Raw genomic sequence first — 27,215 nt, forward strand, 5'->3', positions numbered from 1 at the left:
TTTCTGACCGGATTCTCTGAAATAATTATATAGTGCTTGAGCCATTGTGCTATAAATATCTTTGAAATCAGTGCTATTAAAGAAATGCTATATCAGCTGTGAAATGAGAATTTCTCCTCCTGTCCATTGACATTTACAAAAATTATACGAACTTATTGACAGAAAATCCGTTTGCTCGGTTTCTTTTTAAACATCTTATGCTTTAAATAATATTCAGTGTTTTTCCAGTAGGTGGAGTATTAGTCTAGATAAAGTAAATCACTGTGTGAAAGCTAATTTTTTCTTCCTACTATTTTGAGAAATTTTTGATATAAAACATAAATCACCTAATAGTTTCACTAATTCTTTTAATTGCATCAATATGGTATGATTTCAATTACTCTAGACCTTAAGAGGCAGATATATTTTACTGATTACATTACCATAATAACAATGGCATAATGACAATAGCAATAAGTACTTATTATACCTCTCATTTTAAAATTGCTTATCAAGCCATTAGAGAAACCTCCTGACATCTCTGAAACAGAAATTACACAACAAAGAAAGATCTGTCTCTTAAATCCTTTCTCTCTCGAGCCTTAGGCATTTCTGGGAAACTGCGTTCCTTGTGAGTTGAATATTGGTTCAAGGCTGATGCTACCACTTCCAGTCCAGAAATCTGAGACGATCACTACCTCTCTCTGGGATTCTGCTTCCCCTTCTACGTTTGTGAAAAGATGGTGATAAACTACATCTCTGAGGCCCCTCCCTACCTGAAAATCCCCAAATGAACCTGAAATTGACAATCTTATGGCTGAATGTCGGGAGCCAAGTCTGCCGAGATGTTTCGGTACATATGGCAAAGATGGCACTTGTTATACGGTCTGGATCTCAAAATGGAAAGTGAGAGAATGATGCCTTTCCAGGGCAGATGGACGCTTCCTCCCACCCTCCATCCATCACCAAAACCGGTCAAAGTTGAATAGTGCCCTGAAAAGACACCTTCAAGTGGTACCCTAGAGTTGGATCTTCACAGATGATTCTGCTCAAAGCCCAGAGACATGGGAAAATACTATTCCTTAGGGCCATGGTAGCAGAACATCTTCAAAGAAATCTCACAGAACTGGTTCAACCTCCTCACTTTACAAATGAGGAAACTGAAGTCCAAGAAGGCTTCCTAACTTGATAAATATCCATTTATCACGTGGCAGAGCCAGGGCCCATCTCCTGGCCCCATTCTCATCCCCCCAGGCCACCCCTCCTCTCTTACACTGGAAGTCTAGAAGCTGGTTTGCAAGCGGTCCCTGAATGACCTTCCCTAGAGGACAGTGCCTTACCGAGAAGAGGAAACACATACTGAAACCAGCCACTTTTCTCTTTCTGCATTCTCACAGCCAGGTGATTCGGGTTTGGAGAGAGCCCAGCTCCCATGTGCAAGGGATTTTCTGTCCTAGAAAGGCTTAAGCACAGTGGATTCACCTGGATCTCTTCTAGTTTTGCAGCCAGTTTTTCCTTCTTGCTCTTGGACCGGAGAGCCCCCAGACCCAGGCGTAGGCTTAGGAAAAGGGGGCTCAGGAGACAAATCTGTCTGCTTTGGCCCTAGGCTAGGCCACCTCTGGCCTTGCCAACAATTAATTAATACATTAGTTAATTAATTAAGTCAAAGTCCTCCAACGTGGTTGAGCCCAGCTGGGGACTGGTAATAAAGTGAGTGGTTCAGAGACTAATTCCCAGAAGAAGCACAAATTGATTATTGTATTTGGTGAAAGGACAGCAGAAGAGCATTCTGGGCAAAAGATACAGCTGGTCTAAAGCCCTGAGCACCCCTGGGAGTGCACAGTGCATCCCCAGGTGTGAGAGTCAGGTCACAGCACAGGGGCAAGGTCTAGGCGAGGGCACTGCGTTCTCACCTCTCCACTCTATGAATATGCCCCCTACCCCTCTGATCCCCCCAGGGCCATTTAATCTCTCCCAAAGAGGCAAAGGCTCCCTGACTTATCCATCTGCAGTTACCTGCAGGATTCGGTTAACTTTCCCTTCGTAAAGGCATCCACCGTGAAACACACCAGGCACCTCCAGGACCGGCATGCATCGCTAACCCAGTGACAAAAGCATGGCTGTTGCTCGTTTATTCCAGAGTTCTGTTAGGGGAGAGTGTTTCTTGGCCTCTTTCTTCTTCTTGAGTATCTCTATAAGTCGGCAGGATTTATGAGTAGCTCAACCAAAAACAAATTAAGGTAGACAACGTGACCTCTAAATGGGTCAGCCTCCCAAATGGTGTCCTCTCATCTGCACCCATGGCTGTTCTTGGGATTGGAGGGATGGCTGCAGGGCTTGGCAATGTAGGTTGGGAGGGGGCTGGCCTGCTGACCCTCACCCTGATGGGCTTGTGGCTCTCAGCAATGTGGTCCCAAAAGCAAGTTGCACTGATATCAAGACTCTCAGAGCAGGGGCAAGTGTCTCTTGCATGAAAATTCGAAGTCCCAGATTCATGATCAGCCAGTCTCCCCATCAATGTGGTCTGCGAGGATGGAGCCAAGCTCACTCATTCAAACCCGATGGCAATAAAATGCTATGAGGGCTTCAGTCCACTGAGTCATTCACAGAGATTCCTCCCTCTACAAACAGAAGTTCTAATGGAAGTAAAAGCTAGGAATCCATACCTTAAACACACACACACACACACACACACACAGATTTATATACAGATACATACACGAACATGGCTTAGCCAGTGCTGACCCATTTAACACATGTTAAATGAGCACCTTGCCTATCACAGGCCCTTTTCATGTGGATCGTAAATTAACTGGAAGGTTTATTAGAAAACACTACAGAGAAAGAAATAGCCGAAAGTCCAGAGGTGAGGTGTTAGCCACGGAGCTCTGACAACCAGGTGTATTTCCACTGCACCTGCTGAGCCCACTGATCAGTGTTTAACAAGCGTGTGTTATGCCACGCTCCTGGGGCAGGAGTGGTAACTGAGGCAGCGTCCTTGAACCCACAGGGTTACGGTCTCACCAAGGGAGGATCAGGAACAGAGCTGCAACCCTGGACTAGCAGGAGAGTCACACCTAACCCTACTTCTTTATCTCCCACACATCTACATTTGCTCCATGTCCTCTCCATTATCAGGAACAAAGTGATTCTAGGGTTAGGAAGAGGCAGAAAACATGTAGATGAACGTATCCTTGATACTGGGGTCAAGGCCTGCTCGTTCGTATTTTCAATTGCAAATGGCCCTAGGCTTGTGTATACCCTTCATAGAATGGAGATTCCGATGGGGAGAAAGAGATGGTCTCCACTCTTCAAACGCTCTCTTCTTTGAAGTCTGTGGGAATTTCTAGTTTAGAAGGACGGGTAGACACAGATAAGGGGTGCGAGTTGAGCTGATAATTGTTTCTCCTACCTGAAGTCTATCTGCATCAGCCTCTTCTTATCTTCAGCCTTGGGCTTCAACTTGGAGTAAATAAAACATTCATCAGATGATATGCTCTAGGCTGGGCGTGGTGGCCTACAATCACAGCATGTTGGGAGGTTGAGGTGGGAGGATCACTTGAGCCCAGGAATTTGAGACAAGCCTGGACAACATAGTGAGACCCCATCTCTCCTAAAAATAATTTTAAAAATTAGCCAGGCAGCCAGGCACGGTGGCTCACGCCTGTAATCCCAGCACTTTGGGAGGCTGAGGCAGGCAGATCACGAGGTCAGGAGTTCAAGACCAGCCTGGCCAACATGGTGAAACCCCATCTCTACTAAAAATACAAAAATTAGCTGGGCATGGTGGCATGTGCCTGTAATCCCAGCTACTTGGGAGACTGCAGCAGAACTGCTTGAACCAGAACTTGGGAGGCAGAGGTTGCAGTGAGCCAAGATCACACCACTGCACTTCAGCTTGGGCAACAAAAGCAAAACTCCGTCTTAAAAAAAAAAAAAAAAAAAAAAAGCCAGGCATGGTGGTATGCACCTGTGGTCCCACCTACTCGGTAGGCTAAGGTGGAAGGATCACTTGAGCCTGAGAAGTGGAGTCTGCAGTGAGCTGTGACTGTGCCACTGCACTCTAGCCTGGGTGACAGAATAAGACCCTGCCTCAAAAAAAAAAGAAACTCCTTAGTCATACACCTAAAGCTAATCTCTCCATAATCACTTTATTGGGAATAAAATGATATTTTGAAGAAAAAAGATGATATATTCTAAATTCAATATCGCTGAGCTAATTCCAAGTATTCCCCAAAATTAAGGATTAGGAAAAACAGCAAGAAATCCTAGGCCTTTGTCTAGGCCATGGAAAAAGCGGGGTCTGCCTTGAAATTGTGTCCTTCATCTCAGGAGATGGGGCCCGGCCCCTCCACCGGTCCAGGAGAACCCACGCCATTTAGGTATTTCTTCTTTAGCTTCTCCACTGCATCCCCAAAGCGTAAACGGCTGATGAAATCCCTTCAAACTCTGCCAACGCAAACTGTGGCTTAAAAATGGAAATGAATGGATATTGCAAAATAATACCTGAATAGACGTTAAAGCTTCAAGCTCCACGTGTAAGACACAAGGTCCTGCCTGAATCAGTATGCTTCTAATGGCTTCATGGCAAATGTTGAACAAATTAGTGTTCCCTCAAGGTTGTCCTGGGGCACATGGAGTCACAGTCTTTAATTTTAATGAGCCTCTATTACACAATCTCTTATCGCCTCTTAACTGCCAGTGAAATGACCACCAGCTAAATGTACAGCAAAATACATTTCTACAAAAGAGCTCACTTGGACCCCAAAGAAATTACCTTGAAATTATTACACTTAACCGTGGCAAATGCACCAGGGTTCATTTGAAAAGAGGTGGCCACCTGGCAATACGAGTGAAATCATATAATATGTCATTTCCTTAGGCTTTTCATGTTGAGCTTTTCTCGCTATATCTGATTTAATGTATTTTCTCTTTTAAATGTAAATATTTAAAATGTAGCTGATCCTCTCCCTCTCCTAATTGAGGTGACTGGGCTAGTTCAAGAGACTGTGGCCTGCAGCTCACCGTTTTGTCTCTGGAGTCAGAGTGCCAGCCTTGGTACTTACTCTGTGACTGGACACTTTATAATATCAAAGATACGAGATCATACGTATCTAATATCTATTCAATAAGACAATACATATTAAAAGATCAGCACAAAGCCTTGTACACAGCAGTTGCTCAATACGTGCTTCCTCCTTTTTCCTACTATTGAATCCCACCAGCCAAGACCAGAACTATATCTGCAGTCGGACAAAGTTGGGTTTATCCCTTGTTGCAGTGAGGGCTTAGCAGTTTGAGTCAAACGGGAGCTGGAAACCACAGTCGGTTAAAATGGGGTGATAAATAGAAGCGTTAACTATGGCAAACAGCAACTCCAAGATGTAAGGAAACCCGTGCAGAGTTTCCTAGTGGCCCCCTAGGGCTAAGGGAGCCCATCCAGGGACAACCTCGGTGGGTGTCTGACCGTAGTGGAGGCAAAGCTGCCCCTGTCTCCTCTGACAGTCTCCAGCTGGGCCTGAGAGTTAAGTTGACGTAGGAGAGACTAACAGAGGAAACGCAAGCCAATGTTTACAGGCATGTGAGGGCCTTCACAGGACACCAAGATCCAAAAGCAGCCAGGCCTAAGTGCTTATGCAACAGGGTGAACAAAAAGTAGTAATTTTGAAAAAGTAACTAAATATATGGAGATACTAAAGACAAGGGTTATTTTAACAAGAGCTTTTTAACTGTCAAAACACTTTTTGTTTGTACCGATTTCTCTCAGCCTCAACTCCCCGCCTCTGGAGAGAAGAATGTTCTTTTCTTCCTGGTAGAGAGAAGCCATCTTCCATATGAAAGTTTCCTCTCCTGCTTTCAGGAAGAAAAGGGGAGGTCAGAGTGTCCGTTGTGCATCTGTTGTTTTTCTTTTTTTCTTTGAGATGGAGTCTCACTCTCACCCAGGCTGGAGTGCAGTGGCACCATCTCGGCTCACTGCAACCTCTGCCTCCCGGGTTCAAGCGAGTCTCCTGCTTCAGCCTCTCAAGTAGCTGGGACCACAGGCGTGCACCACCGTGCCCGGCTAATTTTTGTATTTTAGTAGAGATGGGGTTTCACCATGTTGGCCAGGCTGGTCTCGAACTCCTGACCACAGGTGATCCACCCACTTTGTCCCCCAAAGTGCTGGGATTATAGGCGTGAGCCACCACGCCCAACGCATCTGTTGTTTTTCAAGTGCCTTTAGCTCAAAATTGTCCCCATCTCAAGCCAGCATATCTGGAGGTGGCGTGTTCTGAAGCCCTTCAGGACCTTGCTGGAGAAGGTGTGTCTGCCTGGCAGAGAGCAGAGACCCCTGCTTAGCCAAGCTGGAGCTGGTCCGGAATTGCTGGGGGAGCGACAGGCTGGCTGCCCTCTGGAGTGCAGGTGGGGGAGCAGGCAATAGCAATGGCGGTGGGGGTGAGAGTGAGGGGCTACCGGGGCGGTTCAGACACACGTCCAGAGGTCTGTGGGCAGGTTGCCATGGCTGAGACGCTAGGGTCCCAGAGGGATCTTTTAAAAGGCCTGCGACTCAGACAGGCTTCACCTCATGTCCTCGCACTCTGGGCAGAGCCTCTGCTATCCCCCTCCTCGAGCCTGTGCTGGAAATTGCAGTAAGCCCCTTCCTCTTGCAGTGTCCCTCCAGAGCACGCTACTGAGAAAGCTTGACATTGTGCTCACTTTAAAAGCAAAATCTTTAAGGAATTCCATTGTTTATCATAGAGCTTATATTGAAGGGTGCATTGGGAGCCAGGAAGCAAGAGTTGATTGATAATTGACGCAAAGGGACCCATATACCTTAGAGAATGACGGGGTGGCTCTAAGAGTCAGGAAGGGCTTATTTTAGGAATCAGGCTTACGGTGGGGAGGGTTCAAGGAAGCAGGTGTCTCTAATCAACTGGGTGCTCTCAGAAAAGCAGGGCTAATTCAGTTATTGGGCCTCTTAATGCATTTCATCTGGGAGGCTGGAAGAATGGAGAACACTAACGTTGTTATTGAAGAAATTGCCGGGAGAAAGAGATGTTTTGGTTTTGGGTTGTACAAGGTCTGTTATTTTTTAATTTCTTGTATTAGTTTCCCAGTGTTGCTGTAACAAATTGCCACAAACTTAAGGACTTAAAACAACATGCATTTACTATCTCACAGTTCCAGAGGCCAGAAGTGCAAAGTCAGCGCAAACGGCTGAAGTCAATCAGAAAGGCTGGTGCCTTCTGCAGGCTCTGAGAGGAGAATCTGTTTCCTTGCCTTTTTCAGCTTCTAAGAGTCTCCTGCGTTCCTTGGGCCCTTCCGCACGTCACTCTAACTTCTGCTTCCGTTGTCACATCTTCTCTCCACTGCGACCCTCTTGCCTCCCTCCTATAAAGACCCTTGTGGGGACCTGAGACCCACCCAGGGAATCCAGGAGAATTCCCCTATTATCTTAATCACATCTGTAAGGAAGGTGACGCGCTCTCAGGTCCTGAGAATTAGGATGTTATCTTTGGGAGGCATGATTCCGCCCACCATATCTCCATATTCAGACAAAATTGCAGAATGGTCTTGTGCCACATGGTCAGGTCCTGGAGAGCCCTGATCCGATGCTGCTGTTCTGAATTATGTTCGGCAGGGGGACAGCACCACCTGGTGGTAACACTCGGCAAAGCATCCGCCGTCAGCTGCAGAGCTGCTTTTCCTTTGGGGTCCTCTTGCTTTAACCCACCTTCCCCACAATCCCACTCATCCCTTCCGGCCACAGCCCGCCTTCTTAGACACAAGGCAGGCAGGAGTATGCGAGAGAGAAGACGTAAGGACGCCTTGCTCGTGGTAAGATCAGAGACTGATCGGAGAACGCTTTCCTCCTTCCCTCCTTTATTAGAGAATTTCCTCAGGCACTGCAGCTTCATCTTTGTGAATGTTGAAGGCTTTCTGGATATCCTCATCACTTCTCATATTTTCCTAACTGAGCAGGTAATTTGGATTAGAACTGTACAGCATGACCCATTTAGGTTCCTGTTCACTGTTTTGAAATTAATGACTTCATCAATGAGTTAAAGCTAGGAGTGTTCATTATGTTTTTTAGAAAAGTCAAAACTGAGCAGGATCACCGATAAGCAAGATGACACAATCAACAATCAAAAACCTCTGAGTAGAGGCTATTACTGTGTTTCAAAACAAAATATATAAAAGTGGCCGGGTGCGGTGGCTCACGCCTGTAATCCCAGCATTTTGGGAGGCCGAGGCGGGCGGAACACAAGGTCAAGAGTTCGAGACCATCCTGGCCAACATAGTGAAACCCCGTCTCTACTAAAAATACAAAAATTAGCCGGGCGCGGTGGCGGGCGCCTGGAGTCCCAGCTACTAGGGAGGCTGAGGTAGGAGAATGGCGTGAACCCGGGAGGCGGAGCTTGCAGTGAACCGAGATGGTGCCTCTGCAGTCCAGCCCGGGCGACAGGGCGAGACTCCGTCTCAAAAAAAAAAAAAAGAAAGAAAGAAAGAAAAGTTTATATAAATAAATGTAAAATTTAGCATTTTTGGTTAAAGCCATCAACCGCGCAGACATAGGAAGGGAATACACTTACAGAGATCAACTAGGAATTTTATTTTACTGTAGCTCAGCAAAAATAATATAAAATGGCTGCCAAAAAGCCAATTCCGTCTAGTCTGGATCTGCAGAAACAATTCAGGAAAAGGAAGGTACCTCCACTGTGTGGGTCATGCCAAACCTGAGGACGGATTTCCCTTCGGTGCTCGCGACTTTAAAAGTTGCATTAACAACTGTTAATGTCAATTATCAAGATCCCACCGTGTACCCAGCACTGTATTGGGCCTGAGGACACAGAAATGTAAAAACCTAACCATGGAAATTTAATCTTTAAAACTGTGTACTATGTATCCATAGAACGAAATACTAGTCATCCATGACAAATGATTTTTGTTGTATATTTATTGAGACAGAAGACATTCATAATATATCGTCAAGTTAAAAAATATACAAAACATAATATGTGTTAGTTGGGTTCCATCCCTTTTTACTTAAAAAGTTGAAAGAATATACATTAAAAGTTAACATTGACTATCAGCTGGCAGTTTTTTTCTGCAAATCTATATTATTTTTTCTATAACGAACGTATATTACTTGTATCCATTTTTAAAGCTAAGAAAATAGAATTTTGTTGTATTTTTATCGACACAGAACGACATTCATAATATATCATCAAGTTAAAAAATATACAAAACAATGTGTTACTTGGGTTCCATCCCTTTTTTATTTAAAAAGTTGAAAGAAAATACATTAGAAATTAACATTTATTATTAGCAGGCAACTTTTTTTCCGGCAAATCTGTGTTTTTCTATAATGAACATATATTATTTGTATCCATTTTTAAAATTCTTTAAGAAAATAGAACTTTGTTACAAATTTAGTTTTTTGTTTTGTTTTGTTTTTTTGTTCTGAGATGGAATCTTGCTGTCACCAGGCTGGAGTGCAGTGGCGCGATCTCGGCTCACTGGAACCTCCACCTCCCAGGTTCAAGCCATTCTCATGCTACAATCTCCTGAGTAGCTGGGACTATAGGGGAGTGCCACCACACCCAGCTACTTTTTGTATTTTTAGTAGAGACAGAGTTTCATCATGTTGGCCAGGATGGTCTCGATCTCTTGATCTCGTGATCCACCCACCTCGGCCTCCCAAAGTGCTGGGATTACAGGCGTAAGCCACTGCCCTGATCACAAATTTAGTTTTTAAATTGTAAGAAGTATGAGGTGGAGATTATCACCTCCTAAGGCATTGCCAGGTAGGCTATTGGTTAACAATGGCATTTTGCATTTAACCATTTAACAAAAGAGAGTAAGTGAACAGAAGTGCGGTGGCAGTTACCCATGGGTGCCATTAGATGGCAGCAAAGCAGCTAGCTAATATTTAAGAGCAGAAACTGAAGAGCTTTTGCTCCAAAGAAACATATATATGAGATTTTAAATATTTAAGATTATCTGAACGGAATAAGTGTTTTTGTTTGTTTGTTTGCTTCCAGACAGGGTCTCACTCTGTCACCTAGGCTGGAGCACAGTGGCATGACCACAGCTCACTGCAGGCTTGACCTCCTGGCCTCAAGCTATCCTCCCACCTCAGCCTCTCGAGTAGCTGTGACTACCGGTGCACACCACCACACCCGGCTACTTTTTAAAATTTTTGTAGAGATAATGGTCTCACTATATTGCCCAGGCTGGTCTTGTACTCCTGGACTCGAGAGATCCACAAGCTTCAGCCTCCCAAAATGCTGGGATTACAGGCATGAGCCACCACACCTGGTTTGTTTTGTTAATGATGCATTTGACGTTATAGAAAACTTTTCAAAATGATAGCCAAGCATGCAAATGTTTACTTTAATAGTTTTTGGGGGTGGGGTGCTTTTGGATTTTTGTGGCAATACTACTCATGCACAAAAACCTACTGTACCAGTTCTGTGGGTCAAAAATCTAAAATGTTCTTGAGATGTGAGGACCCTTTGACTCTTAACCGTGACTGTGCAATGATCTCTAAGTTTCTAGGAAGCAGTTTCAAGATTCTGCTGCGGACAGTCATTAATAACGAATGACTATTCATCGCAGTATGATGTGGTGATGCCATTTGATCACTTGCCTGCCCTCTTTCTTCACTGCCACTCTCTCCTTCCTCCCAAGAGCACAGCTAGCTTCCAGCATCTTTGCTCATCTGAAGAACAGTTTTTTGCCTAATCAGGCCCAGTTTGAGCAAGGACTCGGGATCGTATCTGCTTCTGAGTCTGTGCTGCTGCCTTCAACAAGTTGCTGCTTGTTCTGTCTCCTTCCTCTACACAATTGATGTGGCCCCCATGGGAATGCCCATGTCGGAGAGCAATGCTGTGTTTTCTTATAACCCACACCTCTCGTCTTGCTGACCTTAGCACGTATTAAACTCACTTCAGAAAAATGAATGCTTACAAAAGAATGTTTTCCACCGGGGTGGGGGCACCAAAAAGGCCCAGAAAGCTCTAAGAGCTCACAGTTGGAGAAACACATGTAGACTCTATGGGTGGTAAAAAGACAGCTGAGAAGATAAGGCAGGAAAAGCCACATAGGGACACAAAGGGCAAGGCCAGTGATTCTGACATCACCATTGGCACTTTGTCCACGGGCAACAGGATCAGAAACGTGCGTCGCTTCCGTGGTTACTGTCTGTGCACCGTTCCCAACAGCTTCATTTCTCTCCCTCTGCTGCCAACTCGCCCAACCACCCCTGCCTGTGGCAGGAGAAATCATTCTCATTGGGATAACTGAGAAAACTACAACTGTTTACCCTACTTGACCCTCAGCATTTGAGTGTGTATGTGTGTGTGTGTGTGATCATATCACAAAATAAAATGTTTCAGCAAAACTTCATTGCTGTAGATGTGGCATATTCCCTATCAGAGGCTGACACTGGAGATTGGATCAAGCAGATTTTACTCCATTAAAAAGAACATGGATCTTAATCCTGTAGGTAAATCATCCACAGAAAATGTACATCACCTGGAGAGCCGTTCATAAAGGATCTTCACTTACCATGCTCAGATTTTTTCAAAAAACCCCAGCAAAGGAAGACATGGGTTTCCATTTTCTCGGGCTGGTGTTTTAGAGTCAGTGCTGATGAAATAAGATATCAGAAAACCAGGGTTCAAAGAGTGACGTCATCCCCACAGGGAAGATTTGGTTCCACACAGGGTAGAGACGTGCTTCTAAAAGTGTCTCTTGTTTTCCTCCTGCAGCTCGATCATTATCCTTCTGTGAGTTACCATCTGCCAAGTTCATCCGACACCCTCTTCAATTCTCCCAAGTCGCTCTTTCTGGGAAAAGTTATAGGTAAGAATGTGGTTCGTTAGGTATAAATGCGTGCTACAAATACATTTGGGTAATGTGAATTTGGATTTTAAAACTATCAGGTAAATTTCTCTTACTGGGGCCAGTCACAAATATCTTCTCTGTACAGGAAAGTTACGTGGTTGTTCTCGGTGTTGCACGAGCAAAGCGTCAACAAATTATCTTTGGGGGAAATTGCTCATGTAACTCATTCTAAAGCTAATTCGCCTTTGAAATACATTGTGATTAGGCTGGGCATGGTGGGTCACGCCTGTAATCCCAGCACTTTGGGAGGCTAAGGCTGGTGGATCACTTGTGGTCAGGAGTTCGAGACCAGCCTGGCCAACATGGCAAAACCCTGTCTCTACTAAAAATACAAAAATTAGCCATGCATGGTGGCAGGTGCCTGTAATCCCAGCTACTCGGGAGGCTGAGGCAGGAGAATTGCTTGAACCCCGGAGGCGGAGGTTGCAGTGAGCCAAGATCGTGCCACCACACTCCAGCCTGGGTGGCAGAGCGAGACTCTGTCTCAAAAAAAAAAAAAAAAAAAAACCAAACAAACAAAAAACACATTGTGATTGGTAATGGGGGCTTCTAAGTCGGCGATGGTAATGGAACCAACGTTGTTTGGTGCGTGGCATAAACTACAACCCAAGCGAATGCAAATCTGCTCCAGGCTTCTCTATGTAGAATTTGGTCTATTACAGACCTCTACCTACTAGCAATATGTAATTTAACGTTTCCTTTGTCAAAGCATATCAACATGATTCTATCTTCCTCTCACTCGTAAGAAAGCGCCTTGATATTATATGCAGATGAGAAGGCCAATAAGGAATTTGACAGTGTGACAGAATGCCCTTCCCCACGTGCGACTGTGAATTCCAGAGTCTCCTTGTCCCTCTCTTCACCAGAGGCGATTAGCACTGTGCAAAGCTAAAAAATGTACCATGAGCCACAGATACGTGAAGGTTACATCCTAAATTTTTAAAATATCGATTTGATTGGTGAAGTATTTTAAAATATTTAATGTGAAGCCAGTGAATTTTGTTCATATGAGGCTGTGTACTGTGAACCGCAATGAAAACAGTAAGATGGTGGTGATGTACAGGTGGGAGGGAGGTCACTCGGCGGCCAGTGTGTAGAAGTGATCAGAATAGCATTAATGGTAAAAATGCTCACTTAAAAACATGCGGCAGGGGTCACAAAATGAGGAGTGAGCAGGAGACTGAACCTATAATAAAAATAATAGACTGGGCGTGGCGGCTCATGTCTGTAATCCCAGCACTTTGGGAGGCTGAGGCAGGCAGATCACGAGGTCAGGAGATCAAGACCATCCTGGCTAACACAGTGAAACCCCGTCTCTACAAAAAAATTTTAAAAAATTAGCTGGGTGTGGTGGCGGACGTCTGTAGTGCCAGCTACTTGGGAGGCTGAGGCAGGAGAATGGCGTGAACCCGGGAGGCGGAGCTTGCAGTGAGCCGAGATCACGCCACTGCACCCCAGCCTGGGCGACAGAGGGAGACTCTGTCTTAATAATAATAATAATAATAATAATAATAATAATGTGCACTTATGTAAGATTTACTGTAGGCCAGGCTCCAGTTTAAGCACTTGATAGATATTAGCCCATTCAATCTTCATCACAATTGTATGAGGTAGTTAAGATTGTGATCTCCACTTTTTAGATGAGAAAACTGAACCATGAAGAGATTAAATAACCAGGCCACCTGGCTAATCAGTGGCAGAACCAAAATTTGAACTCAGGCAATAAGACACCAAGGGAGCTCTTTACTGTGCTGTAATCCCTGTGGCAGTTAATCTAGAATGCAAAGAGAAAGACAGAGAGGAAAGATTGGGCACGTGATAAATGCTGAGGCTGTCCAGGTGAGGGATAAAGCCTATGTCTTGTGCCAGGAAGTGGTCAAGAACAAAAAGGATTCCTGGGTTTAGAACCAGGAACACACCAGTCCGGCTGGAGAGGGAGGCATCCAGAAGAGAGGGGGAAAGCAGGTGTGTGCATGAAGCCCAAGACCACACACTTGGTGAACAAGACAGTGGGGAGTGGCAAGTGATAAATCAAAGGGTGGAACTGGAAAACAAAAGAGGGCTAACATGTATTGATCACTGGGCCTTAGATATTGTATGATATGAAAGATAATTAAATAGCTTCTGCTTAATCCTTTGCATCCTGAAAACAGCACTCAGGCACAGTCTCAAATCTAGCTTTGGATTACCTCACCCTGATGTCCTTATCTGAATTTTCTCCAACACTTTCTATAGTTGATGTATTTTTACAGATCTTATCACCACTTTTATGTTCTGTGAACAAGAAGAGACTTTGTGACATCACATGTTACACGTGTAAATATAAGAAACAAACGTCACAACAATCCAATGAAATGAGATCCCTGATTATGAACCTCATTTTGCAGATGAGAAAACTGAAGCAGAAGAAGGTCAATTTGACAAAAGTTACTCAACTAATACTGGCAAAGCAGAGTTTGGAAGCGAGGTCTCTCTGAAGACAGTCCAGACTCTTAAGTAGGTCAAACAATCTTGTCATTCATGGTGAAGCTCCAGAAGAGGGATGTATTTGAAAGTTGAGCGATGCCATCAGTTAGCAACAAAAAGTGGCTGTTTAGTAGTGGAGTAGGGCCTTGGCATTCATGAGTCATGGATCTGAGACTTTGGTGAGTACCCGCTTTCTACCAGAGGTACTCCCACGGTTCAGTTGAGAATACTTTAAAATGTTAAGTGCTCCTTCAGAACCATATGATTCCATCAAAACAAACGCTACACTATGATATGGTGATGTTCCTAAAGATACTACACTATGATATTCATAAAGTAACATCAACTATAAACATACCCAAAAATAATAGACTTTTTATTACTTTATGGAACCTTCAAAGTCAAATTTTGATGGGAATGTTGGATGATTTCTAGGTTCCGTCACTATGAGTAATATTCTCTGGTTCCTCTGTTTTTCAGGTCATGTAACTAGTTCACATTTCAGCACAATTCCAATATACTGTATGGCATGGACCTTCAAGGTCGTGAACAAATAACATCATAAAGGCCACATTTTCTACAACTAAGAATGTACCTTGACATCAATCTCTGCAAAGCTAAAAGTGTACCATGAGCCTCAGATACCTGAAGGTTACACCCTGTATTTTTTGTACACCCAAGAAAAATGTTGCTGCATACACAAACTAGGTAACTGTGCATGTGGCAGTGAGTTACAGAAAGTACACATAAATACCTGTAAGGAGGTCCACAATTCCAAGATGGAAATGGTGTTATGCATGTGAGAGTAGTTAGGGCTCCAGCAATGGGTCCTTGGTGCACTGACTTCTAGTGGAGATTATCTCTCATCCCTACAAGCCCGTGACCTCCCTGCAGACCAAGAAAGCATCTCATAGTTCCACCGTATACTAACAAGGAGCAAGTGCTCAATAAATATTTGTTGAATTAATAAAGAGTAAAAAGGGAAGGAAACAGAAAGATATAATTGTAGACGTATACTGCAGGGTGAAACGGTATGGATGATCATCCTAACAGAATCAGTAAGATTCGCACAGAGGTGAGAGCTGCAATCCTCACATATCTCACAGCCTGAAAGTAGGCATCTGATGATCATGAAGTAGAAAGAATGTGGACTTTGGAATCAGGCAGAGCTTGTTAGACTGGAATCCAGTTCTACCTCTGTTAGCATTGAAATCTTGACCATGTTGCTTTCTTAGTTGAACCTCTCAGAGCCTAGGTTCTCTCCTTTGCAAAATGGGGAACACAAATGCCTACTTGCAGGTTGTTAACTCCCTGAGGGCAGAAGGCAGAGACTTTTTTTGAAACTAATCTATTTGCAGCAGGCTCATCAGTGCCTAGTATACAGAAAGGGCTCAAAAAATACTTGTGGAGTAAATGAACTACTCTTTTAATAGTAAGCTAATAACGTCTTAAGACATACACAACACAATGCCTAATACATAAATAATTACCATTTTTGATGCTAGCTACATGCCGGTTATTATGCCATATGCTGTAAGTACAATACTGTCTGCGTTTCTCACAACACCACAGACCATTGTTACCCTCGTTGTATAGAAGAAGGAGCTAAGGCTCAAAACTATTAAGTTTTCTTCTTAAAGTGGGGTTTCCCAACAGCAGAACTATTGACATTTTGGATCAGAAAATCCTTTATTATGGGGCTGTCTTGTTCATTGCAGAATGTTTAGCATCCTCCCTGGCCTTTACCCACTAGATATAAGTAGCACCCCAAGTTGTGACAACCAAAAATGTCTTCTAACATTGCTAAATGTTCCCCAGGAGGGAAAAATTACCACCCCAGTTGAAAACCACAGGCTTCAAGCTACTCAGCGAGTCAGTGGTGACGCTGAGATTTGAAAAGCGTGATTTGTGACCCAAGACCTATGCTTTGCTTCCTGATGACACCTGCACCTTCCAGAATGGTGAGGAAGCAAGGACGAGGTTCTTGCTACTCTGAAGCTAAAAATCTGTTAATAAAATTGAAGGAGTCTCAGTGAAGACCCCAAGAAGACATGTAAGTGCTTGAGAAGCTAATCATTGGCCACCCCTTCAAGCCAATACTCCTTTGATATTTGATCATTTCACAGGGGCAGGAATACGCTTAAATGTCTCTTTGAAAACAACATATACTTCAGTGAGAGACAACCCATTTGCATTCCCCAGTTGTGTAAAAATCCATCTGTACAGACATACAGTATTGAACTTGCAACTGATATGTACTCCGGCCAGGTTTTGAAACCCCCTGGAGTTTCATGCTCCAAAGTTGTTGCTTTACTTTTATAGGATCAGTTTCTGCTACTCAGAAACTGATTCTATAAAAGAAAGAGAAGAAGATGGCTCTAAATACCTAAAATGACTTCACACTGAGCTCTTTGATGAGCACTCCTCAAAAAGGGACACAGAAAAAGGATGAAAGAAAGGCTACCTCATCAAGGACAAGTGTGATCTTTATAAAGGGGATGGAGGATATATATTCAAGAAATAGTAGTGTGATCACTGCCAACCAACAGCAAACTTTTAGAACGGATTCTTACATAATTCTGAATGCTTCTAGAAGGAATTCAGAATCACTAGCAATCAGCAAAGGTTCACAAAGGAGAAATCTCACTAGACATAGTTATGTCCATCTTTCATCCCTCATATCCATCCATCTTTTACCAGCCGAGTGATGTCATAGACTTTATCTTTCAGCAACAAATTTAATGGTCTCTCAAGAAATCTTCAAGGAAGAGAAATATAACTTGAAGCCAAAAGTGGGGTGTTCTGTTTGCTCACGTCCTTTTCAACATCTCTATTAATGCCTTGGAGAAAGACACAAATAGCATGTTTATTAAGTTTGCAAATGTCACAAAGCTGAGAGGGATGGTTTAATATGATGGATTATAAAAAGCATTTCAAAACCATCTTGACAGGCTAGAAAGATGGGATAAAAATAATAAGATGAAATGTAATAGAAATAAACTTAATTGCTGCACTTAGATAAAAAAAAATACACAATCACCTAAATAGAAGATGGGAGACCCCCAGCATCATGAAAAAACTTAGGAAATTGGTTTGATGGAAAGTCTGGTACAAGCAATGTTACATGGTGATGGATTCTTAAATGAACATAATTCTGAGCCACACCAGTATGAGAATCATGTCCAGAGCGAGGGTATTAGTCATCTGAGGAGAAAACCAGATAAACACAAGACCCGTAAAGGAAATGTCAGAAGACCTGGGAATGTCTGATCAGAAAAAAATATGATTTGAGAGACGAGAGAATCAATTTTCAGTCTTTGGTAACTGCCACATGCAGGGTGGATTAGACTTAGTTGAGGCTTACTCAGCAAGACTGACATGGACCAAAAGCAGAAGATATGAAGAGGAAAATCTCAGCTCCATATAAGAAAGAACTTCCTAACAATTAGAGCTTTTCAAAAGCGAGTGGCCTCTACTTTGAGGTAATGAACTCTCTATTATTGAGAATATTCAACAAAGGCTAAACGGAAATGTGCCCTGTATATTAAGGAGTTGTCTGGATTGAGTAAAACCAGATTAGATATAGCCTAAATAAACTTTGAAACTTTAAGATTTGTGGTGGGAGTAATTTTCTTAATTAAAAAGGTGAAAATGCAATATTATAGTAGAGCAGGGTCTCCTGTTCCATTGGCAACTAGGGGGATAACATTTAGGGTTCCTTGATATAAAACACTGTTATGATGCATGATGATAGATATGAATTTAGAAGAATATCAATGTACAGTGATCACCACATCACTGTGAATTGTGTAATTACATACACGACCTGTTTCCAAGGTGGCAATATGCATTTTAATTTTATTTCTGAGCCCTCTTTAATTAATCATTTTTCTAATTAACTATTTCTGCCATTGCTGTAAATCAGAGTAATATAAAACCGTAATGAAGTAGATCTATTCTGAAATAAAAAGACGGTAGCTTCTCTGTGTAAACTTGAGAAGCTGTGCTTAGAAAGAAACTGAATACTAATGCAGTGTCGTTGTTGCTTGGCTGATCGTTGCTGTTGTCGGTGGCGATGTCTGGGGTGGTAAAAATAAAGTGAACTTCTATCCATTTGAACTAACTAGAGTTTGTAAGTCATATTGGTCTCAGATCCTCATATTTCCCAAACTACCATTATCCAAAGCAATTCCAATAGAAGTGGCTAGTAGCCCCTATATTATTTCTATTGTAATCTAAATTGTGAATATCATGATCCTACACGACTTTTTATTGATTAAAAAGTCTTATTCTAAGGCATTCTAAAACTTTCTGGAGCTTTGGCAAAGCCTCTTCACACAGAAGGAACTGAAATACTTAGATCTTCATTTGTTGGTGAAATCATATACTGTGATAACCATGCTGCTCACAGAATATTTCTGGCCAGAGTTATGAATGGAAAAGATTTGTGTGATTTCCAGGCTAGAACATTTAAGTGCTCATGCAAGACCCTCTAGAGTCCTTTTATCCCTTTGGCATGGTGACTGACAAGCCTAAGACAGTGATTTTTTCCATAAGCCTGGGTCCCTCTGTGACTACAGTGAGCAGAAAACTCTTGACTTGTGATGAACATATAGCATGAGATAAAAAAAACTCCTTGCTTTGTTAAGCCACCGAGACTATAGGGCTGTTTGTTACTGTGGCATAGCCTCGCCTGTCCTGACTGAAGCATAAGGACTGACTTAAGGGCAGACTTTGCTCTCGCACCCTTGGGTTTGATCTCTGATATAGTTTGGATATTTGTCCCCACCAAAATCTCATGTTGAAAGGTAATCCCCAGTGTTGGAGGTGGGGCCTGGTGGGAGGTGTTTGGATCATGGTGGTGGAAGCCTCATGAATGGCTTGGGCCATCTCCTTGGTGATAAGTGAGCTCTCACTCTGAGTTCACACAAAACCTGGATGTTTAAGTATGTAGCACCTCCCCCCAACACTCTTCCTCTGGATCCTGCTTTTGCCATGTACCCTGCCTGCTCTACCTTCACCTTCTGCCATAATCATAAGCTTCCTGAGGCCTCCCCAGAAGCAGATGCCAGTGCTGTGCCTCCTATAAAGCCTGCAGAACTGTGAGCCAATTAAACCTCTTTCCTTATAAATTACCCAGTCTCAGATGTTTCTTTATAGCAGTGCAAGAACAGCCTAATACAATCTCTTACTCTACCATTTGCCGATTGTGTGACTTTGTCGGGTTACTTAACATTGTGTGTATCTGTTTTGTCATGTGTAAAATAGGAATAGTAATGGTCTCTGTGTCACAGGATTCAGCAAAGTAATACATGTTTAGCAGTTAGCACAGTCTCTGCTGCATAGTATGTGTGTAATACATATTAGTTTTTTACTTTGCATAATCAGCAAATGTATACTCATCATATGTCAGATGCCAGGCATTGTATAAGTCCCTGGAACATCATTAGGGTCCAAGACAGGCACAGTTTCTGCCTTTGGAAACTTTATATATTCAAATCCAGTTCTCAGAGGTTTCTCTTGGGAGAACCCAAAGCAAGATAGGTGATCATACAATGTATCAATATGCACTGGGTCACATTTTTAGAGCTTCAGTTTCTGGAAAAGAAGGTAATGGAAAGTCAATTAGAAGTAAAAAGACAAGAGGGTGGGATAAATGGAAAGAAGTATAGAATTCTTTGGGAGCAAGTAGGGAGGGCACTTGAGTCAGTCCAGGAGTGAGGGAAGGCATACTAGAGGAAGTAACACGGAAGCTGGGACCCTAATGAAGAGTTAGAATGATCTGGATAAAGCAATGGGCTGAAGTAGAGGCCATAAGGGCGGGGGAGGTCAGTTCTCCATTCTGCACAGCAGTCCACCCAAAACTGTGTGGCTCAAAACAGTAGTTTATCATTTCTGGCAATTCTGTGGATTGGCAGGGTGGTTGTTCTGCTTCATGACTCCAGGCAGGGTGTAAGAATGACTGGATAGCCCGAAATAGCCTCATGCATGTGGCTGGCAGCAAGTGCTGGCTGCCCAGGAGCTCTTTGGGGCCACGAGCCAGGGGCTCAGTTCTCCCCCAAGGGTTCCAAATCATGGCTGCTTGGGCTACCTCATGGCATGGTGGCTGGGCTCCAAGAAGGAGCTTTCCAAACAGCAAATGTAGAAGCTGAAGGTCTCTAAGAGCCACCATTCTTGCCATATGCTATTGACCAAAATCTGGGTTCCAGCCCATGTTCCAAGAGAGAGGAAGCAGACCCTACCTCTTGGTGGCATCGTAGCCAGGTCACATTGCAAAGAAACATGGCATGGGAGTTACGGTTGTGACATCTTTGGAAACACAATGTGCTATGAGGGAAATTTGAGGAACCACAAGTTGCATTCAGAATGGTGGAAAGTAGGATGTGAAGATGCGAGTGATAAAAATGCTGCAGCATAAGCAGGGTTCAGATCAAAGGCGGCTTTACCAGCAGGGCCACATGTCCTGCTTTGCCTGGGACAGACCCAAGCTACTCCTGCCAGGACAAGAGTACATTATTAGCAGTGCCCACTTTTACTCTAAAAATAGGACTGTGCAGTTGTATGATCACCTATCTTGTTTGGGTGCTCCCAGGAGAAACCCTGCAGAATTCGATTTGAGTATAAGAAGTTTACCTGGGAGACAATCCCATAAAACAAGCAGGAAAGTAGAGACATGAAACAGGGAAAGGGATGGAGCATTATCAAGCCACTCACCACTGTGGGCACCTGGAACATAATCCCACCAGGGCACTCTGGAAGACAGTGCGAGACATGCCTCCGAGTGTCCCAACCGAGGCAGGAGGAAGCCAGGGCATCTCGCCACCTCCTCCCATCCTGCAGTGATGAGGGCTGCTTCCTGCGGTACTAACTCCCCAGCACTTCCAGCTTGTCCCGTGTTTACACCCAACACACTGCTGAGGCCAGAGGAAAGTGCAGATGACAGCGAATCGCAGTCAGTGGTTCCTGGAGCAGGACTGAGGTGAATGCCGGGCACTGACAGCATCTGCCATATTACGGATCTATTTATAAGCCATGTTAAGGTTTTAATGTTATCTTAGGGGTTAAAGGAAGTCAAGGAAGGATGTTTTTTAATCCATAGAATAACGTGATCAGATTGACACTTTAGCCAGATAATACCATCTGCAGAGTGCAAAATGCATAACAGGAAGTGAGAAGCTGCAGGGAGACCAAATTGGAGGTTGCCATGGTTATCACAGAATTGCACATTGTAATGCACAAAACAGCTCAGATATGTGGAGAAAATGCAATGTCTTTATCTGTGTCTGATGATGTTGTATTCCTTCTGGGTAGCAAAGGCAAATAAGCTAAACATCCAGGCTGGTTTAAAGCTGATTCTGACTTAATCATTTCAAAATTCCTTCCTGGTTGTGCTCTGTCCCTCATGAATAAAAATGTTCAGTTTCTCGAAGAGCCTTTCCCATCCTCTGCTTCTTTCTATAAGGTGGGGACCAGGTGTACAGAATATAAAAGGAGACAGGCAGCAACATGTCTAGCTTTAGCATTCTAATGATACCGTGGGCAGGGAGAGACCTGGATGCATGCTGGTCCTTGAGTTTGCATGGCCAGGCATCTGCTGGCCTCCAGCCCAGTGTCCTGTGTCCCTGAGTGCTCTTCTGGCCTTGGAGCTTAAATCTGTGGTTGATGAACTTAGAGTCCCTTTCTTTGACTCAGGCAGTGTTCCCAGGGAGCACCTGCCATCATGCCCTTTGCTTACTTGCTGTGCCCTCAATCTCCCACTTGAGAGACCCCTAAGCCCTAAGTCTCTTTCGCATCTTCCGTCTCCCCATGGCAGGTTGTCGTCAGCTATCAAGCAGTGAGGGCTTCCATCTAAGGCTTCATGCTGCACGAGAATGAGATGATGCACGTGAGGACCAGAGACCCTGTCTGCTTACTCTTCTTCCCTCTCTACATGAGGCTGGGCTGCCCCATGTTAGTACAGGACCCCCCCAACCACCACCACCGACCCCCTACACAGCAACCTCTTCCCAGAGCCCCAGACTGGGAAGCAAGGCAAGAGCCCTAAACCCTTGGTTCCATCCGTCATCCTTTAGAAACCCACTTCTGCTCTCTGGGCCAAAGCTTAGCTCTCGTCTCTCCTGCTGTATCTCCTCCTTTTCTCATAGTCTTCTAGGGCATTAAGAAAGAAAAAAGAAAAAAGAAAAAAAGCTTTGCTTTTACTTCCTACAAAAAAAAAAAAAAGCACCATCTAACAAATAGCTCCAAAACTCAATTGCTTAAAACAACAATTCTATTTTTATCACTAATCTGCGGGTCAGCTAAGGGCCGAAGTTTCTCTTGTACACCTCTCGTCTTCCTCCTGGGACCAGGGAGTTAGCATGGGCATGTTTTTCTCTGGCAGAGACACGAGAGAACAAGCCACTCACACAAGCACTTTCCAGGCCTTTGGTCTTGTCACATCCACTAACATCTGATTATCTAAACTAAGTCATGTGGCCAAATCCATAGTCGAGGAGAAGAGAAACTTGCTTTCCCTTCAGTGAAGAAAACAGCAAAGTCACATGGCAAAGGCCACAGATACAGGGAAGGGTAAAGAATTAGGGGCCGCCAATGCCATCTTCCATACTTAGGAGGTGGATGCAGGAGAACTCTGTGACCTCCTCGATGTACTAAAAAGCCTGAGTAGGCCCGGCGCGGTGGCTCACGCCTGTAATCCCAGCACTTTGGAAAGCCGAGGCAGGCAGATCACGAGGTCAGGAGATTGTGACCATCCTGGCTAACATGGCGAAACCCCGTCGCTACTAAAAAATACAAAAAAAAAATTAGCCGGGCGTGGTGGTGGTCACCTGTAGTCCCAGCTACTCGGGAGGCTGAGGCAGGAGAATGGCGTGAACCTAGGAGGTGGAGCTTGCAGTAAGCCGAGATCGCGCCACTGCACTCCAGCCTGGGCAACAGACTGAGACTACGTCTCAAAAAAAAAAAAAAAAAAAAAAAAAAAAAAAAAAAAAAAAAGCCTGAGCAAAGGAATTTGGGGAAATCATTTTATTCACTCAAAAGTATGTTCAGTGCTCACATGTACCAGGTGCTAGGCACAGAACAATGGATAAAACAGAAATCTCTTATCTTTATGAACCATGTACTCTCATGAGCATAGACAGAATGAGAAAAGAGTTGTGTAATATAAATGTTAGCAATAAGTGCTATGAAGAAAAGTAAAAGAGGCTTAGCAGGAAAGCATGTTACAATGGCCAGGAAAGTCGTCTTTGAGAAGGCAATATTTAAGCAGTGGCCTTAACAAAGTGAGAAAGCTGGCTGTGTGGACATCTGCTGGAAAAGCCTTCCAGGAGGAGAGAATGGCAGTCCAAAGGCTGTGAGGTAGGGACACGCCTGGCTTGTTCAAGGACAGGAAGAAAACCAACATACAGCCATCAAGGGAAAGAGTGGCAGGAGACAGATGAAGTCAGAGGGTTAGCCAGCAGCCAATTGCACAGATGGAGACCATCATGGAGAGTCTGCATTTTATTCTAAATGAGATGAGAAACAGTAGGAGGTTTTGAGCACATAAGTAACACAATCCAATTTACATATTAGAAAGGTCATTCCAGCTGTGGGATGCTGTATTAACTGCAGAAGGGGTGGGCTGATATAGGGGCAGGATGGACACTAAGAGACCATTTCAAATACAGTTGTGGAGTCCATGTGAGAGTTAGAGGCACATGCACCAACGCAACAGCAGTGATGGTGATGGAGAAATCTTTGGACTAGGAACACACTGAAGTCAGAGCCCATAGTATTTGGTGATCAACCGGATGTGGTGGGTGAGAGAAAGAGAAGTCAAAGAGCGTTTCCCAAGGTATTGGCCTGAATAGCTGGCCCAGTGGTGGGGCTGCCTACTACAATGAGGTACCCTGGGAGAGAAGTAGCTTAGGAACTGTGGAATAAAAATTAAGACTTCCATTCTAGCCACATTCAAGGCTATTCCATGGATGCATAGCACTGAGGTGCATATCAGAAACCGAACACCACCTGTAACGCGGCCTTTTCCTGTCTTTATCTCCCATCTCCTCCTCAGGCAGATAGATGTCTTGGCTTGACTAGGACATTGATCGTTACTGGGAAAGGCAAAAAAGAAAAAAGCCTATTGATAAATGTCAGAATATATCTCCATTATAAAGTCATTCAGGTGTTGCATATGAACTCAATGATAAAGAAGAACAAATTACTGATACACAAAACAGCTTGGATGAATCTCTAGAGAATCGTGCCAATGGAAAAAAAGCCAGTCCCAAAAGGTTACATACCCAATGATCCCATTTATGCAACATTTTTGAAATGACAAAATTTTACAATTGAGGACAGATTAGTGAGTGCCAAGGGTTAGTGACTAGGACAGGAGGGAAGGGGAAGGAAGAGAGGTGTGGTTAGAAAAGGAAAACAAGGGGGCCGGGCATGGTGGCTGACTCCTGCAATCTCAGCACTTTGGGAGGCTGAGGCAGGAAGATCACTTGAGGTCAGGAGTTCGAGACCAGCCTCGCCAACATGGTGAAATCTGTCTCTACTAAAAATATAAAAATTAGCCAGGCATGGTGGCCCATGCCTGTAGTCCCAGCTACTCGGGAGGCTGAGGCAGGAGAATTGCTTGAGCCCGGGAGACAGAGAAGTTGCAGTGAGCCAAGATCATGCTACTGTACTGCATCTAGGTGACAGAGCTAGACTCCATCTCAAAAATTTAAAAATAAAAAAGAGAGTTTCTTCTGCAGTGGGAATTATTCGTTATCCTGACTATGGTGGTGGATGCACAGACCTACACAGATGATAAAATTGTGCAGAATCACATTTGCACACATACAAGAGTACAAAATCTGAATAAGATCATTGGATCATATCAATGTTAATATCCTGATGGTGACACTGTACTCCTGATTTGCAAAATGTCTCCAATGGGGAAACTGGGCAAAATACACAGGGGATCTCTGTACAATTTCTTACAACTACATGTGATTCTACAATGGACTCAATTAAAATTTCAATTAGAAAAAGCAATAAAAAGCCGGGCACGGTGGCTCATGCTTGTAATCCCAGTACTTTGGGAGGCTGAGGCAGGTGGATCGCCTCAGGTCAGGAGTTTCAGACCAGCCTAGTCAACACGGCAAAACCCCGTCTCTACTAAAAATACAAAAATTAGCCAGGCAAGATGGCGGGAGCCTGTAATCTCAGCTACTTGGGAGGCTGAGGCAGGAGAATCGCTTGAACCTAGGAGATGGAAGTTGCAGTGAGCAGAGATCACACCACTGGACTCCAGCCTGGGCAACAGAGGGAGACTCCATCTCAAAAAAAAAAGAAAAAAGAAAAGGAAAAGCAATAAAAGTAAAAGAAGACCAAGTCCACCTTCTTCTGTGGAGCCATTTATTCATGGGATATTTAGTCAGTGTCTCCTAGGGGCTAGTGCCCTCCACCCTGGGGGAGCGTGAGGGACAGGAGAGGGACCTGCAGTGATTAAGCCACCAGTTCTACCCATTCCCTCTTTACTTTCCTGCACTAGCCGGTAGAGATTAGGAAATATGTGGGAATTATTATTTATTTACAGCTTAGAATTTTGTAGTTCTTTTAGAGTCATTATTGAAGAGAATGATTAATATAATACATTTCTTTAAAAATGAGCTAGAGAAAATGGGGTAGATTAAACTGCCTGCAACTTCTCTCAAGGAAAGTCCCCGATGGCAGCTTATCGCCTTGTGATTTATCTCTACCTCCTAAGAGTAGAATGCAGCAAAATTGATAAATGAACAAATGGCAAATAGTTAATTGAAATTTCTGGTCAGTTGCCTTTGTGTTTTACTATAAGGACAGAAGCAGCAGGAAAGCACTGATGAGAAAGCTTATTGAAGTGATAGGTGAGAAATAATATTTAAACTGAAGAGAAGAAATTATGTCCTGTTTTTCATATCCTAAAGAACATATAGCGTAGTCTTAATGTCCAAAATCTTCTCAAGGCTGAAGGAAATCTATTTTAAAAGAATTCACTCAGGGAGTTCTAGTTCAAGGCTGGCTTCTCATTCTTTTTTAATTGCATTGACTTTCATTCTTAGACATTTATTGGGCTTTATTATTATTATTGCCTTATAGAATCATAGGAGGCCCTAAGAAATAATTTGTTGAAACTTTGTCACATTACAGCTGAGGAAAATGAGGCCCAGAAAGGTTAAATGAAGCCAAGGTCACATAGCTGGTACTTCACAACGTTTCCTTTTTTTTTTTTTTTTTTTTTTGAGACGGAGTCTCACTCTGTCACCAGGTTGGAGTGCAATGGCATGATCTCGGCTCACTGCAACCTCCACCTCCCGGGTTCAAGCAATTCTCCTGCCTCAGCCTCCTGAGTAGCTGAGACTACAGGCTCACACCACACCTGGCTAATTTTTGTATTTTTAGTAGAGACAGGGTTTTACCACATGAGCCAGGATGGTCTTGATCTCCTGACCTCATGATCCACCCACCTCGGCCTCCCAAAGTACTGGGATTACAGGCATGAGCCACCACACCCAGACTTCAACGATATTTTCAATATAATATACTGTCAATATCAGAATAATCTTTGCTTATCACCCAAATGTGTCTTTAACAAGGACAATAAATAATTAATACATCATAACCTGCAAACATACTCTCAATATCTAGATAAAACATCTGCAAAGGCAAATCTTGTCGTAAGTGTAGGCTGGAAGAGGATATTTTGAACATTGAGGGTCAGGCTCAGTACAGGCTCTGTGTCAGAACACCTGCAATTCCAGTTGCCTCACCTGCTTGAGGAGCTTTAACAGGTTTCTTACAAATCTCAGCTTCAGTTTTCTTAACCGTGAAATGAGAATGATAGTAGTGCCAATATCATAAGCTTTGTTAGG

At 43.6% G+C, this 27,215-nt stretch overlaps 1 protein-coding gene across 1 annotated transcript in view; it reads left to right on the forward strand.

Moving 5' to 3' along the window:
• The window catches only part of CNTNAP2 (contactin associated protein 2), a 2,297,635-nt gene that overhangs the window by 2,129,773 nt on the left and 140,647 nt on the right, over positions 1 to 27,215 (forward strand). Inside the window, exon 21 of the mRNA XM_003820514.5 lies at positions 11,736 to 11,829. Within this exon, the coding sequence (XP_003820562.5) occupies positions 11,736 to 11,829 (94 nt within the window). The remainder of the gene's footprint in view (positions 1 to 11,735; positions 11,830 to 27,215) is intronic.

The sequence above is a fragment of the Pan paniscus genome, chromosome 6 (genome assembly GCF_029289425.2).
Source record: "Pan paniscus chromosome 6, NHGRI_mPanPan1-v2.0_pri, whole genome shotgun sequence".
NCBI lineage: Eukaryota > Metazoa > Chordata > Mammalia > Primates > Hominidae > Pan > Pan paniscus.